Source organism: Portunus trituberculatus, chromosome 50, assembly GCF_017591435.1.
Source record: "Portunus trituberculatus isolate SZX2019 chromosome 50, ASM1759143v1, whole genome shotgun sequence".
NCBI classification, from domain to species: Eukaryota; Metazoa; Arthropoda; class Malacostraca; order Decapoda; family Portunidae; genus Portunus; species Portunus trituberculatus.
Window position 1 is genome coordinate 27,453,111 of NC_059304.1, and position 16,831 is coordinate 27,469,941.

A 16,831-nucleotide genomic window follows, 5' to 3' on the forward strand; every position below is an offset into this window, starting at 1 on the left:
AGTTACTAATTCATTACTTTTGTAAAACTTATACCCCTCTTTCACTCATCAACCATTATTGGCTTAACCATTCAACAAAACACTAATTAAATTTTTAAAATCCAGGTAAAGCAGTCAAACTAAAGAAGTTAAATCATAGCATCATACGATAAAGAGTCAACTGGGGTGCTCTTGGTCACAGGTCCATCTGGCGACATAATAATTTCCATCATTACCACAATTTTACATTATTATACAGGAACCATGGTACAGCTGCCTCATTTATTTATTATTATTTTTTTATCTAGAATAATTAAGAAGTAAAATAAATAGATAACTAATAGACGTCCACACTGCCAACATCTCTATCTTCCCTTTTTCTCCTATTTCTTGTCTAACTTTTCATTCCTTTTATTTCTTCTCCTATATGTTTTATCTGTTTTATCTCATTTCCTCCCCTTATCTTCACTCTCTCTTCCCTTGATGCAGTACCACTGTTTTTCAAGTTCCCCACGTATAATACAGTGGTAATCCATCTGAGAAATACCAGAAGCACAAGTTTGGTATTGCCATTGGTCACACTCATCACACTGTATGTAACACCTGCTGCCATGGTCATATTTCGACAAAGCAAGCAGTGCACGACAAGGAAGCTGTGGTGAAACTGATTTTATGTAGCTTTTTACTCCAACATGGCTTCTTTTCATATTCCTTCCAGCTCTCTTGTGTTTCCAGACCAAAACAACCGTAGTGCTAAAATTGGTGTAAATGGTCTTTTTTTTTCTTTTTTCCCTCACAATGGTCTATTGTTGTTTTCTTATTTCTATATGTTAATGGAACTGTAAGCATACATTTTCCACATTTCTATTTTACTTTGATAATATAATATATATATATATATATATATATATATATATATATATATATATATATATATATATATATATATTTATATATAAACAACTAGTCCTACACACACACACACACACACACACACACACACACACACACACACACACACACACACACACACACACACACACACACACAATATTATAACAGTATACATACCACCCAGAACCAATGCTTGGGAATATGAACAGTACCAAATGGTGATGAGAAATACTCTAGACAGAATGAAGCAAGAACTCATCAGAAAGGATAGAGTGATGATAGTTGGAGACTTTAATTGCAAAGAAATAGTGTGGGAAGACTACGAAGTGGTGAACGGTGGTGAGTGGGCAGAGGAATTGTTAAAGGTAGCAACAAATAACTTGATGACACAGTGGGTGAGATCACCAACAAGGTGCAGGGGACAAGATGTTGCAGCAAGGTTGGATTTGGTATTTACCAGGGGCATCTCTCTAAAAGAGGAAATTGAACATAAATGTCCCTTGGGGAGAAGCGATCATGATGTCCTAAGCTTTGAGCTGGATACGGAATTAAGCACGAATAAGATTGTGGAACGTAGGAGGAAAAATTAAATTATATTAGGGCAAATTATAACCATATAAGGGAGTTCTTTAATGAAATTGACTGGTCCGTGGTATACCAGGAAAGGGATATGCAATTGAAATACGATAAATTTATGGATTTGTATAACTCTGCTGTGAAAAAGTTTGTGCCATATCACAGAAAGAGGACTTTAAATAATAAACAGTGGTTTAATAGAAATTGTGAAGAAGCAAAAAAGAACAAAGAAAAGGCATGGAAGAAACTTAAGAAAAACAGTGATGTATTATCAAGAGAAGTTTACAAAACAGCAAGGAATAGATATGTTGAAGTAAGGAGAACAGCACAGAAGGAATATGAACAGAGGGTGGTGGAAAACTGTGATAGTGACCCAAAATGTTTTACAAATTCATAAATGGAAAACTAAATATAAGGGAGGCAATAGAAAAGGTAAAAACGGGAAGAAGTATATGAGGATGCTGGAGATATAGCTGAAATTTTGAATGACAACTTTTGCAAAGTGTTTACAAAGGAGGAGCATTTTATGGGAGGAAGGCCTACGGAAATAAAGCAAATGCAGGACATCATGGTTACTAAGGAAGATGTAAGGAAAATTATAAGCAATCTGGATATTAATAAATCAATGGGGCCTGATGGCATATCTGGGAGGTTGCTAAATGAATGTAAGGATCAATTGTTGAACCCCGTATTTGATATTGTGGAAACCTCCATACGAACAGGATTAGTCCCGAAAGAGTGGAAAAGAGCTGACATTGTGCCTATATATAAGAATGGTAGTAGAATGGAACCGCTAAATTATAGACCAGTATCGTTGACTAGTATATTGTGCAAGGTATGTGAAGAAGTAATTAAAGCTAAGTGGAGTGAGTATCTAGAAAGTGAAAACATTCTGAGTGAAAGACAGTTTGGTTTCAGAAAAGGAAGATCGTGTATCCAATTTATTATGTTTTTATTCAAGAGTGACTGACATACTACAACATAGAGAGGGATGGGTGGATGCTATCTACCTGGACTTGAGAAAGGCCTTTGATAAAGTACCACACAATAGACTGATGTGGAAACTAAAGAAGATTGGAGGAGTAAATGATAAACTAGCAAAATGGATGGAAAATTACTTAATGGGAAGAGAAATGAGAACAGTGGTGAGAGGAAGGAAGTCCGAGTGGAAGAAGGTAACCAGTGGAGTTCCACAAGGGTCAGTGCTTGGTCCCATCATGTTTTTGATTTATGTTAATGATATGCCAGTAGGAATTGACAGTTACATGAACATGTTTGCGGACGATACTAAAATTATGAGGAGAGTAAAGAATGTGGAAGATTGTAACAAGTTACAGGAAGATCTTGATAAAATATATGAGTGGAGTAAGGAGTGGCAGATGGAATTTAATATAGACAAGACCCATGTTATGAAAATGGGAAGAAGTAGATACAGACCAAACAGGGATTACAGGCTGGGTGATGAGAAAATTAAAGAGACCAATGAGGAGAAAGACTTAGGAGTAACCGTGCAAAACACTTTGTCACCGGAGAAACACATTAACAAGATTTTTTGGAAAACATATAACATGCTTCAAAATATTGGCCTTGCATTCCACTACCTAGATGAAGGAATGATGAAGAAGATATTATGTACCTTAATAAGACCCCAGTTAGAATATGCAGCTTGTGTCTGGTCACCGCATATGAAGAAAAATGTGAAGAAGGTAGAAAGGGTACAGAGGCTGGCAACAAGGATGGTACCAAGACTCAGGGAGTTAGACTATGAGGAAAGACTAAGGAAGCTGGGGCTGACCACATTAGAAGAGAGAAGAACAAGAGGAGACATGATAACTATGTATAAATTGGTGAACAAGATTGACATACTGGACAGAGAGTTGATAAAGGTAACCACAAGTAATCATCTCCGAGGACATGGAAAAAAGCTAATAAAAGACATCTGTCTAATTGACGTGAGAAAATACAGTTTCCCGCATCATAGCATTGATAAGTGGAACAAACTGAGCAGTGATGTCGTTGACGCGGTATGTGTCAATCAGATGAAAGAGAGATATGACAGGAATGGACAAGGAGACAGGACACAGAGAGCTTAGCTCGGGCCCTGTAATACACAAATAGATAAACAAATAGGTAAATACAACCAGGTAGCCAGTGACCACACGGAAAAAACTAGAGGCTGGAGTGACCAATGCAGGAAGAACTAGGGGTCGGAGTGACTTGATTTCTTTTGCATTCAAATCAGTGTATTGAGGCTGAGACTAGTCACAACACTGGCAACACAGAAGGACCTGTCGGCTTCTCACATAGTTAATTATGTCTTGTTTCTCTGCAGGGGAACGCAGGCGAGACGGGAGAGGATCTGGATATGGTGATCTGGCTAGTGAACCAGCATGGTGCTGGCCAGACTGTGCTGGACCTGGCCCTGGATGCCATCTGGGGTGCCCTCAGGTACTGCTACACACACACACACACACACACATTTCACACACACACACAGCCATAGCAAGCAGACGCTCGCTATGGTGCTCGTACTTTCAGCCTGCTTTTTCCGCAGACATACACTTCCCACCTCTCCCAAACAAGTATCATTTCACTTGTAATGTTGCACTGCAGCCAGCTGACATAGTGACATGTAAAATTTTTGTGCCTCTGCACTTAAATTTTCAAATCAAGCATTTTGTCAGCGATTGCATTCTCCCCCCTCCTCCTTCCTTTCTCTTACCCACCCAACCCCATCGTCTTTCAACGGTCATCGCCTCCGTTGCTACCTCCCTCCTCCTCCCCGCCTCTCCTCGAGCTCCATCTCCTCCTTTACCCACCCTCTACTCCCTTTTTTTACCAAACACCCACCTACATCCTTACTGCTCTCTCCCCAACCCTTATCGCCTCACTGCTGCTGAGCCCTTTTTCCTTCCTCCTCCCTTTATTTTTCCACTCAAGATTTCTAACCATCTGCTCCCCAACACATCAGCCTACAAGCCCCATTATCTTTCCTTCCCATCTCCATTTTGTTCCTTGAACAAAACACACACACACACACACACACACACACACACACACACACACACACACACACACACACACACACACACACATACATACATACATACACACACATTATGCCCACCAAATTATTCTCTCCACCGTAATTTTTTTTTTTTTTTATTCATTTATTTTTTATTTATTGTATTCACTTATTTATTTACCCTTTTTCGCACGTCTTGTTCCATTTACAAGTTCTTGCCGTAGCGCCCTGCTCCCGTACACTGATGAGACTCCTACCCGTGGTGAGGATTAGCCTCACGAGAGATGGAGGTCACTATAGCGTGACACATCAGTTTAGTGCCCGGGAGTGAAGGTGGGTTAGGTAGCTGTAGGTGTTAGGCTCCCCTCCGCGGGGCGAGACTTGAGCATCCCGACGTCACTCCTCACATACCCCGCCTGTGGGATGGGGTAGTAGACAGAGGGCCAGGGCTCAAGTTTAGGTAGGATGCGTTTCATGCTTTCCTATTGACATAATGTTCCTTCAAACCTTACGGGAGGGCGCGTAGTTCACACGCACACACACACACACACACACGCACATCCAAGTGAACACGCAACACGCACGCACAGCACCGCACACATGTAAGCGCGCGCGCGTATACACACACACACACACACACACACACACACATACAAATTCATCCTGTCATATGCAGCCGTCACACGCATCATGGCCTCCGGACACTCCCCTTCAGTAGCACCACCCACCTCCGCTCACCGCCAATGCTTAGTGTGTTTGGATCCTATTTCTACATACAGCGATGGAGTCACGGCGTGCGGGCCTGCAGGGCTTTCTTCAGAAGGCAAAGTCTCCGCCCCAGTCAAGGAGTTGCTTGTCGCCGAGGCGACTGCCAACAAGTTCGCCGTGGACCTGCAGCTTGCGCACCTTGCCGCCTACGCCGCTGCCTTGACGCTGGGCTCTCCGCCGACCCAATGTCAAGCAGTCAGGAGACCTCCGAGGAAGACAGGTCCCTCTGCCACTGTGCAATCAAGTCAACCGCCTCAAAGGAATCCTGACATGCTCCCAATGCGGCCGCGTCCATCACCTCTCCTGTGCCAAAATCACACAAGCCCAGGCTGCCGTAATCACAGTTTGGCACTGCCACGACTGCCTTCGGTCCTCCCTTCTGCAAGACGCGGTCCATGATGCAGTCTCCGCCAACGAGACTCCACCCACCGACATGGCCGCCCTCAGAGCGCGAACCAGGCTTCTGCAACACGTCCCCCGCCGTCACCGCCACCGCGTTGCTTCGGATCTCGCCAGTGCCATTACAGCCGCCCTTGAGCAGGGTACTCCCCTCACTTGGTGGCGTCTATTTTCCTATATGTTCCAAAGTCGCCGAACCTGCCAACCCAATTCCACTGAGCCAGCTCCCAGTACAACCCTAGTGAAGCTAATGACGCCAGCACCATCACCTTCTCTTGACGTGTCCAAAAAAAATGTGCCGACGGAGACATTCGCGCTGCCCTCCGTCTCTTAACGACCTCTGACACTTTCATCTCCCCCAGTGAGCAAACTGCCGATGCTCTCCGCGCCAAACATGCTGAAGCTGATGAGGAGCCTCCTGAGATGCGGACCCTGACCAGCACCGCCTCACCATCACCGAGTCCGACGTTATGGCTGCCATCAAGTCGTCCGCCCCAGGCTCTGCTGCTGGCCTAGATGGATTATGACCCCTCCATCTGATGCAGCTGGTGGCTAGATTCACTGCTGAGGCGGGGCAACAGCTTCTCCGCGCTTTGACCGAGCTCTGCAACGCTGCTATCGCTGGAGAACTTCCCGCCCACGCGACGCAAACATTTTACAGTGCAAGCCTCACTGCCATCAGAAAAAAGGATGGTGACATCCGACCCATTGCGGTGGGGTCCATTTAACGAAGGTTAGCATCCAAGATTTTGGCCAAACGCATGTCTTCCGCCCTTGCCCCTGAACTACAGCCTGTCCAGCTTGGCGTCGGCGTGCGCATGGGTTGTGAGGCCGCTGTCCACGCCGTGCGTGATCACTCTGATGCGCACACCGGCTCGCCAGGCCACATCATCGTGAAGCTAGACCTCACCAACGCTTTCAACACTGTCCACAGGTCAGCAGTACTCCGTGAGGTTGTCCGCCGCTTTCCTCCTGCTGCTCCTCTAGTGTCTCAAGCCTACTCTCAGCCCTCGCCCCTCCACTTTGGCCCTACTCGCCTCTGGTCTTTCCGTGGCGTGCAACAGGGCGACCCCCTGGGCCCCATACTTTTCGCTCTCGCCCTAGATACAGCAATATGACACCTCCGTTCACCCCTCAACCTCTGGTTTCTGGACGACGGCACACTAGCTGGGCCCAAAGATGTTGTTGCTGCAGACCTACATAGTTTGATACCATCACTGCAGGACCTGGGCCTCACCTTAAATGAGAGCAAGTGTGAGGTAATCCATCTCGATGATCCAGGTAACACAAACACTCCAGACATGGGTCACGCAGTACCCATGGTGGATAGCGTCGCCAACAAGGCCGCCAATCCCGGCCCCAGCAACGTCGCTGAGACCCTCGCCAACAACGCCGAGAACCCTGGCCCTCACACTGACGATCCCCTTCCCACTGCCCTCCGCACATCACTCACACGTCTGTCTATACTGGGCTTCCCCATCCACGCCCATAGCAGCGACGAGGCCCTTGGAAAAATCAAGAACACAACAAGACTCCTTATTGACAGAACATCCAACATTGGCAGCCACGCTGCCCTCTTTTTCTTGTCGAGGTACGCAGCGGTACCGAGGGCCACATACCTACTACGCTCAGCACCTGTCCATGCAGCCAGCGAATCATTAAGAGAGATCGACGAGTTGATGCGGCATGCAATATCTCAGTGCTGCAACGTCCAGCTTGACAGCAATTCTTCTTGGACACAAGCCTCCTTGCCACTCCGTTACGGGGGCTTGGGTGTGAGACGGTTGATAGATGTAGCACTGCCAGCTTACATCGCTTCATTAGAGGCCTCCAGGGACCTGGTCTGTACCATCAACCGCCGCCCCAACGGCGACAGACTGGATCGCTTGGACTCTGCTGTAGCGATGTTTCGTAACACCCAGTGCCCAGACCTGAACGCAGAGCTGGGGCTTCGGCAAAGGACCCTTGACGGTGCAGCCTCGCAACACCGCCTTGATGACCTCCTCAGCCATGCCAACCAGGTCAACCGCGCTCGGCTCCTCGCTGCCACAGCACCGCACAGCGGAGCCTGGCTCTCTGCTATCCCGTAGAGAGTCTCGGCCTCCTCCTCCCGATGATGCTGTACGAATAAATGTTGCATTGAGGCTGGGCCTGCGGGTTCAACAGCCTCACCGCTGCCACTGTGGAGCCTTAACAGACGCCCTAGGCCACCACAGTTTGTCCTGCCAGCGGAATCCCGGACGCCTGCCACGCCACGCTGCTCTCAACGACGTGGTGTACCGCGCCCTGGCTGCCGCTGGGATAGTGGCCACCCTTGAACCCCGAGGCCTGGATCGTGGGGACGGACGCCGCCCAGACGGCATTACAGTCTTTCCTTCAGACGAGGCAAGATGTTGATGTGGGATGCCACCTGCGTAAACACCTTCTGCAGCACCCACATTAATGACTGTGCCTTGGCTGCTGGGGCAGCGGCTCGCGCCGCCGAACATCGCAAGCGCCATCGCTACGAGGACCTGGCCCGGAGGTATGATTTCTCACCGCTTGCTGTGGAGACTAGCGGTGTGCTCGGGCCAGACTTCAGTGACTTACTGTATGATATTGGTAGAAGAATCACCCAATGCAGCGGGGAGCCTCGAGAGACAGGTTGGCTGCGGCAACGCATCAGCCTTGCTGTAGCGTGGGGCAACGCAGCTGCAATCTGCGGGCCCCATTAGTTGCCGAAAGGCCCACTATAAATCATAGTTTGTACCCATATGTATAAATAGTAAAGTTGTTTTGCCTGAGTGAATGCCTATGTACGTGCTTGTACGCATGCCAGTATGAAAGTAGGGAAAAAAAAAAAAAAAAAACACACACACACACACACACACACACACACACACACACACACACACACACACACACACACACACACACACACACACACACACACCCCTGTACATTTTCAGTGTAATTTTTTACATTGCCAAACTAATAAACCGTATATTATTATTATTATTATTATTATTATTATTATTATTATTACACGCACACACACACACACACGGAATGGACCAAGTGGATAATGAGAAACTGATCCTGAGAGAAGAATATGACATCCGAAGCACAAGATCGCATAGTAAAAAGCTGAGAAAAGGAAGATGTCTGAGAGATGTTAAAACATATAGTTTCCCACAAAGATGTATTGAGACGTGGAACAGTTTAGATGAAGAAGTAGTGTCTGCAACGAGTGTGAATACTTTTAAAGTAAGATTGGATAAGTGTAGTTATGGAGACGGGGCCACACGAGCATAAAGCCCAGGCCCTGTAAAACTACAACTAGGTAAAACTAGGTAAATACACACACACACACACATTCACACTATATTTTAAATGTAAATCTATTGCAGTTGACACAGAGAGCTTAGCTCGGGCCCTGTAATACACAAATAGATAAACAAATAGGTAAATACAACCAGGTAGCCGGAATGACCAGGGCCGGAAAAAAACTAGAGGCTGGAGTGACCAATGCAGGAAGAACTAGGGGTCGGAGTGACTTGATTTCTTTTGCATTCTGATCCTGAGAGAAGAATATGACATCAGAAGCACAAGATCGCATAGTAAAAAGCTGAGAAAAGGAAGATGTCTGAGAGATGTTAAAAAATATAGTTTCCCGCAAAGATGTATTGAGACGTGGAACAGTTTAGATGAAGAAGTAGTGTCTGCAACGAGTGTAAATACTTTTAAAGTAAGATTGGATAAGTGTAGATATGGAGACGGGGCCACACGAGCATAAAGCCCAGGCCCTGTAAAACTACAACTAGGTAAAACTAGGTAAATACACACACACACACACACATTCACACTATATTTTAAATGTAAATCTATTGCAGTTGACACAGAGAGCTTAGCTCGGGCCCTGTAATACACAAATAGATAAACAAATAGGTAAATACAACCAGGTAGCCGGAGTGACCAGGGCCGGAAAAAAACTAGAGGCTGGAGTGACCAATGCAGGAAGAACTAGGGGTCGGAGTGACTTGATTTCTTTTGCATTCTGATCCTGAGAGAAGAATATGACATCCGAAGCACAAGATCGCATAGTAAAAAGCTGAGAAAAGGAAGATGTCTGAGAGATGTTAAAAATATAGTTTCCATAAAGATGTATTGAGACGTGGAACAGTTTAGATGAAGAAGTAGTGTCTGCAACGAGTGTAAATACTTTTAAAGTAAGATTGGATAAGTGTAGATATGGAGACGGGGCCACACGAGCATAAAGCCCAGGCCCTGTAAAACTACAACTAGGTAAAACTAGGTAAATACACACACACACACACACATTCACACTATATTTTAAATGTAAATCTATTGCAGTTGATCTTAAGAATGTATATGTGGCTGTATAGGAAATTAGACTTCATCCTTGGCTGCTGATGTGAACATCTGTCCGACACTCATGCTTTATATCAAGTTGCCTAGTTTTTTTTTTTTTTTTTTTTTTTATGTAGGGAAGAGGGCCAGCCAAGGGAAAAAAAAAAAAAAGATTAAGAAAAAAAGACCCACTTGAGTGCTGGGTCTCTGCAAAGAGGAAAAGCGTCAGCCAAAATTAGGTAGCAAATGCCTCAATACCTCCCTCTTAATAGACAAGTCATAGGAAGTCGGAAATACAGATGCAGGGAGAGAGTTCCAGAGTTTGCCAGTGAAAGGTATGAATGACTGAGAGTACTGGTTAACTCTTGTGATAGAGAGTTTGGCAGAATAGGGACGAGAGGAAGAAGAAAGACTTGTGTAGCGAGGCCGCAAGAGGAGGGGAGGTATGCAGTTAGCAAGATCAGTAGAACAGTTAGCATGAAAATAGCGATAAAAGATAGAAAAGGATGCAACATTTTGGTGGTGAGAAAGAGGCTGATGACAGTTAGTAAGAGGAGGGGAGTTGATGAGAAGAAAAGCTTTTGATTCCACCCTATCTAGTAAAACTGTGTGACTGGAACCCCCAAACATGCAAAGAGTACTCCATACAGGGGCGGATAAAGCAGTTAGCAGTTGGAGGGGCGAGAAAAACTGGTGGAGATGCTTCAGAACACCTTACTTCATAGAAGCTGTTTTAGCAAGAGATGAGATGTAAAGTTTCCAGTTAAGATTATGAGTAAAGGACAGACCGAGGATATTCAGTGTGGAAGAGGAGGCAGTTGAGTGTCATTGAAGAAGAGGGGATAGTTGTCTGGAAGGTTGTGTTGAGTTGATAGATGGAGGAATTGAGTTTTTGAGGCATTGAAAACTACTAGATTTTCTCTGCCCCAATCAGAAATCTTAATCAGAAATCTTAGAAAGATCGGAAGTCAGGCATTCTGCGGCGTCCCTGGGTGATTTGTTGACTTCCTGAAGGGTTGGCCATTTCTGAAAGGATATGGAAAGATGTAGGGTGGTATCATCACTGTAGGAGTGGATGGAGGAAGAATTTTGTTTAAGGTCATTAATGAATAATAGAAAGAGAGTGGGTGACAGGACAGAAGCCTGAGAAACTCCACTATTAATATATTAGAAGAAGAACAGTAGCCGTTTACCACAGCAGCAATAGAACGGTCGGAAAGGAAACTTGAGATAAAGTTGCAGAAAGAAGGATAGAAGCTGTAGGACGGCACTTTTGAAATCAAAGCTTTGTGCCAGACTCTATCAAAAGCTTTTGATATGTCTAATGCTACAGCAAAAGTTTCACCAAAATCTCTAAAAGAGAATGACCAAGACTCAGTAAGGAAAGCCAGAAGATCACCAGAAGAGTGACTTTGACAGAAGCCATACTGGCAATCAGATAGAAGATTGTGAAGTGTCAGATGTCTAAGAATCTTCCTATGCAGGATAGATTCAAAAACTTTAGACAAACAAGAAATTAAAGCTATAGGACAGTAGTTTGAGGGATTAGAATGGTCACCATTTTTAGGAACAGGCTGAATGTAAGCAAACTTCCAGCAAGAAGTAAAGGTATAAGTCATAGACAAAGTTGAAAGAGTTTAGCCAGGCAAGGTGCAAGCATGGAAGCACAGTTTTTGAGAACAATAGGAGGGACCATCAGGACAGTAAGTCTCCCGAGGGTTTAGGCCAGCAAGGGCATGGAAAACATCATTACAAAGAATTTTAATTGTAGACATGAAATAGTCAGAGGGAGGAGAGGGAGGGACACACCCAGAATCATCCAAGGTGGAGTTGTGAGCAAAGATTTGAAAGAAGAGTTCAACTTTAGAGACAAGAGATGGCAGTGGTGCCATCAGGGTGAAATAAAGGAGGAAAAGATGAAGAAATGAAGTTATTGGAGATGGGGTTTTTTTGGCTAGATGCCAGAAGTCTCAAGGGGAGTTTGAGTTTGAAAGATTTTAAAATTTTCTGTTTATGGAGCGTTTGGCAAGTTGAAGAACAGACTTGGCATGATTCTGGGCAGAGATATAAAGTGTGTGAGATTCAGGAGATGGAAGGATCAAGTACCTTTTGTGGGCAACCTCTCTATCATGTATAACACGAGAACCAAGGTTTAGAAGGTTTAGGTTGAGATAAAGAATGAGGAATGTACGCCTCCATGCCAGACACTATCACCTCTGTTATGTGTTCAGCACAAAGAGATGGGTCTCTGACACAAAGCAGTAATCATTCCAGGGAAAATCAGCATAATACCTCCTCAGGTCCCCCCTAACCGGCAGAGGCAAAATGCCAGAGGCACCTTCACTTTGGGGGATCCTGAGGAGGGATTGGAGAAATAGGACAAGATACAGAAATGAAATTGTGATCGGAGGAGCCCAACGGAGATGAAAGGGTGACAGCATAAGCAGAACGATTAGAGGTGAGGAAGTGTTCTGGGGCCTCCAATTTAGCCTTTAGAGAAGTGAAATATATGGTGATACATTGCCACAGGTACTGCACCCACACTCAGTCAATCAATCATGGTGGGGGGGGCATATGCAGGGAGGCACATTGCCTTGCCTACTTTATGGCCCCACTCCAGGCGGTCACACCTCATGAGTTTTCATGCAGGCTGCTTTCCCATGCCAAGTAACTCCCAGCAGGAGGCATCGACTTGCCACAGCCATGAGTTCTGTGGATGTCCCCTTGTCCTCCTCCATGCTGGGTTATCCCTTTCGGAGACAACCTGATTTGCAGGATTGGCTTCCGGGTAGCATGCCACATGCCCATATACAGTAACTCCTCATTATACGGTAGTTCTTTATCCTGTAAATTCACAGTTACAGTATTTGGAAATTACTACCCTCGATTCGATATATGGTAAGAAAAATTCACAGATACGGTATCCGCTCATGTCATCTGAGAGGGCCTAGAGCATGGGAGCAGGGGTGAAGACGTCATCCACGCCACACCTCCCCGCCACTCACAGTACTGACTTTAACTTGACCCCACTTGGAGCCTGTTATCTCTTCTCCTCCCCCCTTTTTTTCTAACTGCATTACATATTACTTACATGCATTACTAATTAGATGAATAAATGGAATATTGAAGGGTTTATTGTAAGCACAAATATATTCATAATAATTATGGCAAACATTTAAAGCCTACTACCACCGGCGAACCATGCAGCAACTGATAAAGGGCACAGATGGGCCTGGCAAGCCCACCATCAGGGAATGGTGGAAGTCGTATAAAATCAAGCACGCCTTAGATAACATCAAGTCATCTTGGGACGAAGTGAAGACGTCTGCCATGAACTTGGTGTGGAATGAAATATGGCCAGAATGCACGCATGACTTCCCAGGCTTCGCTGAAGACGACATCGGTGCGATCAGTAATGACATAGTAAATCTGTGCCATAGGGCTGGCTTCAATGAAGTTGATGATGATGATGTTCAAGATCTTTTGGAAAGCCATGCTGAACCTCTCTCAAATTATGAACTTATAGAGCTAGACAAGGCATCACCGGAGGCAGAAAAAGAGGGAGACGAGGAAGAAGAACCTGTGCGTGGCCTGGACATCAAAACTCATAGAGAATGTCTCGGTGGTATTGAAAAAGCTCTGGAAACCCTGAAGGAACGTGACCCAAATTCTGCCAGGAGTACCAAAGTGGCTAGTGACGTAGAGAAAAGTGTCAAGATTTATCAAGAAATCTATGATGAAAAAACAAGAAAAACCAAACAGTCCTCCATTTACGACGACGTCTTATCCTCGTCTGCCCACTCAGCAGAAGATGAGTAAGGGCTGAAATCCCTACTGTTCCTTAGCCTCGGGAGGGACATCATCTGATAGAATACATGGCGAGTGAAAGGTAAATAAAAACATTTTCTGTTTATGTTTATTTCTTTTCCGCAGTACTTTACATTTTTTTTTTTTTTTTTTTTTTAATGACTATTTTCATGTATTTTTAATTTCTGTAGGGGTGACTTTTGAAGTGCTGGAACGCATTCCCTACTATTACATGTCATAAAGGTTTCGGTATACAATAATCTCAATTTACGGTAAGGTTTTCAGGAACACATATGTACCGTATAACGAGGAATTACTGTAGTTGCAATTGGCGTTGACGGACTATGCTGGTAATCGGCCTTGAATCAGTCTCATGGAGCAATCGCCAATTTTACACAAAGTCATACCAGCAGTACCCCATGATCCTGCGAAGGCATCTAGTACCAAAGACATCAGTTCGCCTCTTCAGATTGGTGTTCAGTGACCATGTCTCACAACCGTAAAGTAAGACAGGGATCACCAGCAACTTGAAGATCCGAATCTTTGTCCGTCTGCACAGGTACCAACAATGCCAAATACTCGTGTTGAGCAAGTCCATAACACCGTGAGCCAGGCCAATCTGCCGTACAACTTCCTGGCTCGACTCACCATTGTTATGCACTACACTACCAAGGTATATGAGACTTTCTGAGATCTCAACGTCCTTGCCACATGCATGGACAGATTGTACTGTCTCATCCAGTAAGTCTCCAAACACCTGGACCGTGGTCTTCAGCCAGAAAACCTGGAGTCCCAGGGGCTTCGCCTCCTCGTGCAGTGCCTCTAGAGCCAATACCAGAACCTCCAGTGACTCAGCAAAGATTACTGCATCATTGGCAAAAAACAAGATCTGTAATCTCATTATTGCCGACAGATGCTCCACAATGACTTTGATCTACAACTCTGCCTAGTACCTAGTCCATGCAAATGTTGAAAAGTGATGGAGCAAGCACGCATCCCTGCGTCACTCCCATATTCACAGGGAAGAAGCTGGACACGCCCCCTCCATACTTCACAGCACTCTCAGTCCCGGAGTAGAGGCCAGTTAATACACCAATAATCCTTGCAGGAATCCCATGGAGACGTAGAAAATCCCAGAGTGTCTCTCGATGCACTGAGTCAAATGCCTTCTTGAGATCTACATAGGCTACAAGCATCCCCTATCAAAGCTCATGTCAACACTCCACCAGTACATGAAGCACTAGGATCCAGTCAGTTGTTGACTTACCAGGCGTGAACCCAGACTGTTCAGGTTTCTGGTGTTTCAACAGGTGACTGCGGATATGCATCAACAGCAAATGGGCAAGCATCTTGACTGGTACACTGAGCATTGTTATGCTGCAGTAGTTGTTGTAGTCCTGACGGTCCCCTTTCCCTTTCCAGATACAGATGACCAATTTCTTTTTCCAGTCAGGGGGAATGGTACCTGAATGCCATACAGCAGTCAAGACAGCATGCACCCCAGGGATCATGGCCTCACCCCCCCCACTCTGAGCAGCTCTGCACTGATGTTATAGATGCCAGCTGCCTTTCCACCCCTCAACTTTGCCACAGCCTCTTTGACATCATCAATGAAGGGTGCAGTTTTGTCAATGGGTGGATCAGCATCCAGCATCTGTAACCCTGCAGTTTGGAGCTGTCCACTTGGAAGATCCACTGTGAACAGCTGCTCAAAGTGCTCAGCCCAACGAGCCATCTGCCCATATGCGTCCGATATAAGGTGGCCATCTGCTGTTCGGATAGTGTTCGCCTGAGATGTAGACTTGGAGCAGAGTTTCTTCAGGGCTCGATAGGCAGGTCGGAGTTCATTAGCATTTAAATGACGCTCTACATCCTCAGCGAAATCCCTGACATACCTCTCTTTATCTCTCCTCAGGAGTGCTCTAGTCCTACGTAACAGAGCCCTGTACTGGTCGCAGTTCCCAGCAAGTCTGGCACTGCAACTCTCCTTAATATTGTCCAGCATCTCTACTGAAGCAAAGCCACTCCATGACCTTGGGTGCTCCCCAATGCATTCCTTGGCAGTCTCAAGAGTTTCACATTTGAAGGAATCCCTCAGTGGTATCGAGCACTCCAAACCGATTGAAGACTGTCACTGCATATTCCTGGGCACATTTCAAGTCTGGTCACATCTTAGAGGCTTTCTGGACTTGACATGTAGCTTGAGTGTAGCAACAACAAGCCTGTGATCAGTCGCAAAGAACTCAACACTCCGAAAAACCCTGTAGTTCTGAAGGATCCTCCAACAAATACTAACAAGGATATGGTCAATCTCCTTCGCTACCCCTCCAGCACTGCTATACCAAGTCCAGCGGTGCAGCCCTGGTCTCTGATACCAAGAACCTGCAATTCTCAACCTCCTGGATCTCGCAAGATTCAGAAGGAAAAAACTATTGTCTTTCCTGGTACCAGAGCCATGGGGATCAACACATAACTTGTAGCCGGCTCTCTCAGTGCCAGTGACAGCATTAAAATTGCCCAAGACAGTAAGTACATCACAACAGGGACACTGGTCCAGTACAGAGTTGAGTTTGGCATAGAACGTCTCCTTCTCTTCAGTTTCACACACCTCGATAGGAACGTATACTGCAACAACAAACATGAAGCCTAGACTGTGCTTCAGCCTTAGTCCCATTATACACTCATCAACCGGATTAACCTCTACAATGGACAGCTGCAGTCTGCTGGAGACGCCTATAATTACCCCCTTGACATGGTGACCATTGCTCATGCCGGACCAAAAGTAAGTAAAATCCTTGCTACTGGTCTCGCCACTGCCAGATCTCCTTGTCTCAGAGAGTCCCACCATATCCACCCTCAGCCTACTGAGCTCATCCGATAGATGAGGCAATTGGTGATCCTCTGAGAGGCTCAGGACGTTCCAGGAGCCTACACGTAGAACCCTCCGAAGGTTTACCCCAAGAATGGTCTGACAGACAGCCCCATTGACACCCCCAAAGTTAGAAATAGGGCAAGGGGATCCTCCCATCCCTC

General features: G+C 45.5%; 1 protein-coding gene across 3 annotated transcripts in view; it reads left to right on the forward strand.

Moving 5' to 3' along the window:
- Positions 1-3,751: 3,751 nt before the first annotated feature.
- Positions 3,752-16,831, forward strand: part of LOC123500117 (anaphase-promoting complex subunit 2-like) — a 91,045-nt gene continuing 77,965 nt past the window's right edge. For all 3 annotated transcript variants that reach the window (XR_006673180.1, XM_045248780.1, XM_045248782.1), the window contains exon 1: positions 3,752-3,897. Coding sequence is in view for 2 of the 3 variants with exons in the window: in XM_045248780.1 (XP_045104715.1) it covers positions 3,815-3,897 (83 nt within the window). In the remaining variant the exon portion in view is untranslated. The remainder of the gene's footprint in view (positions 3,898-16,831) is intronic.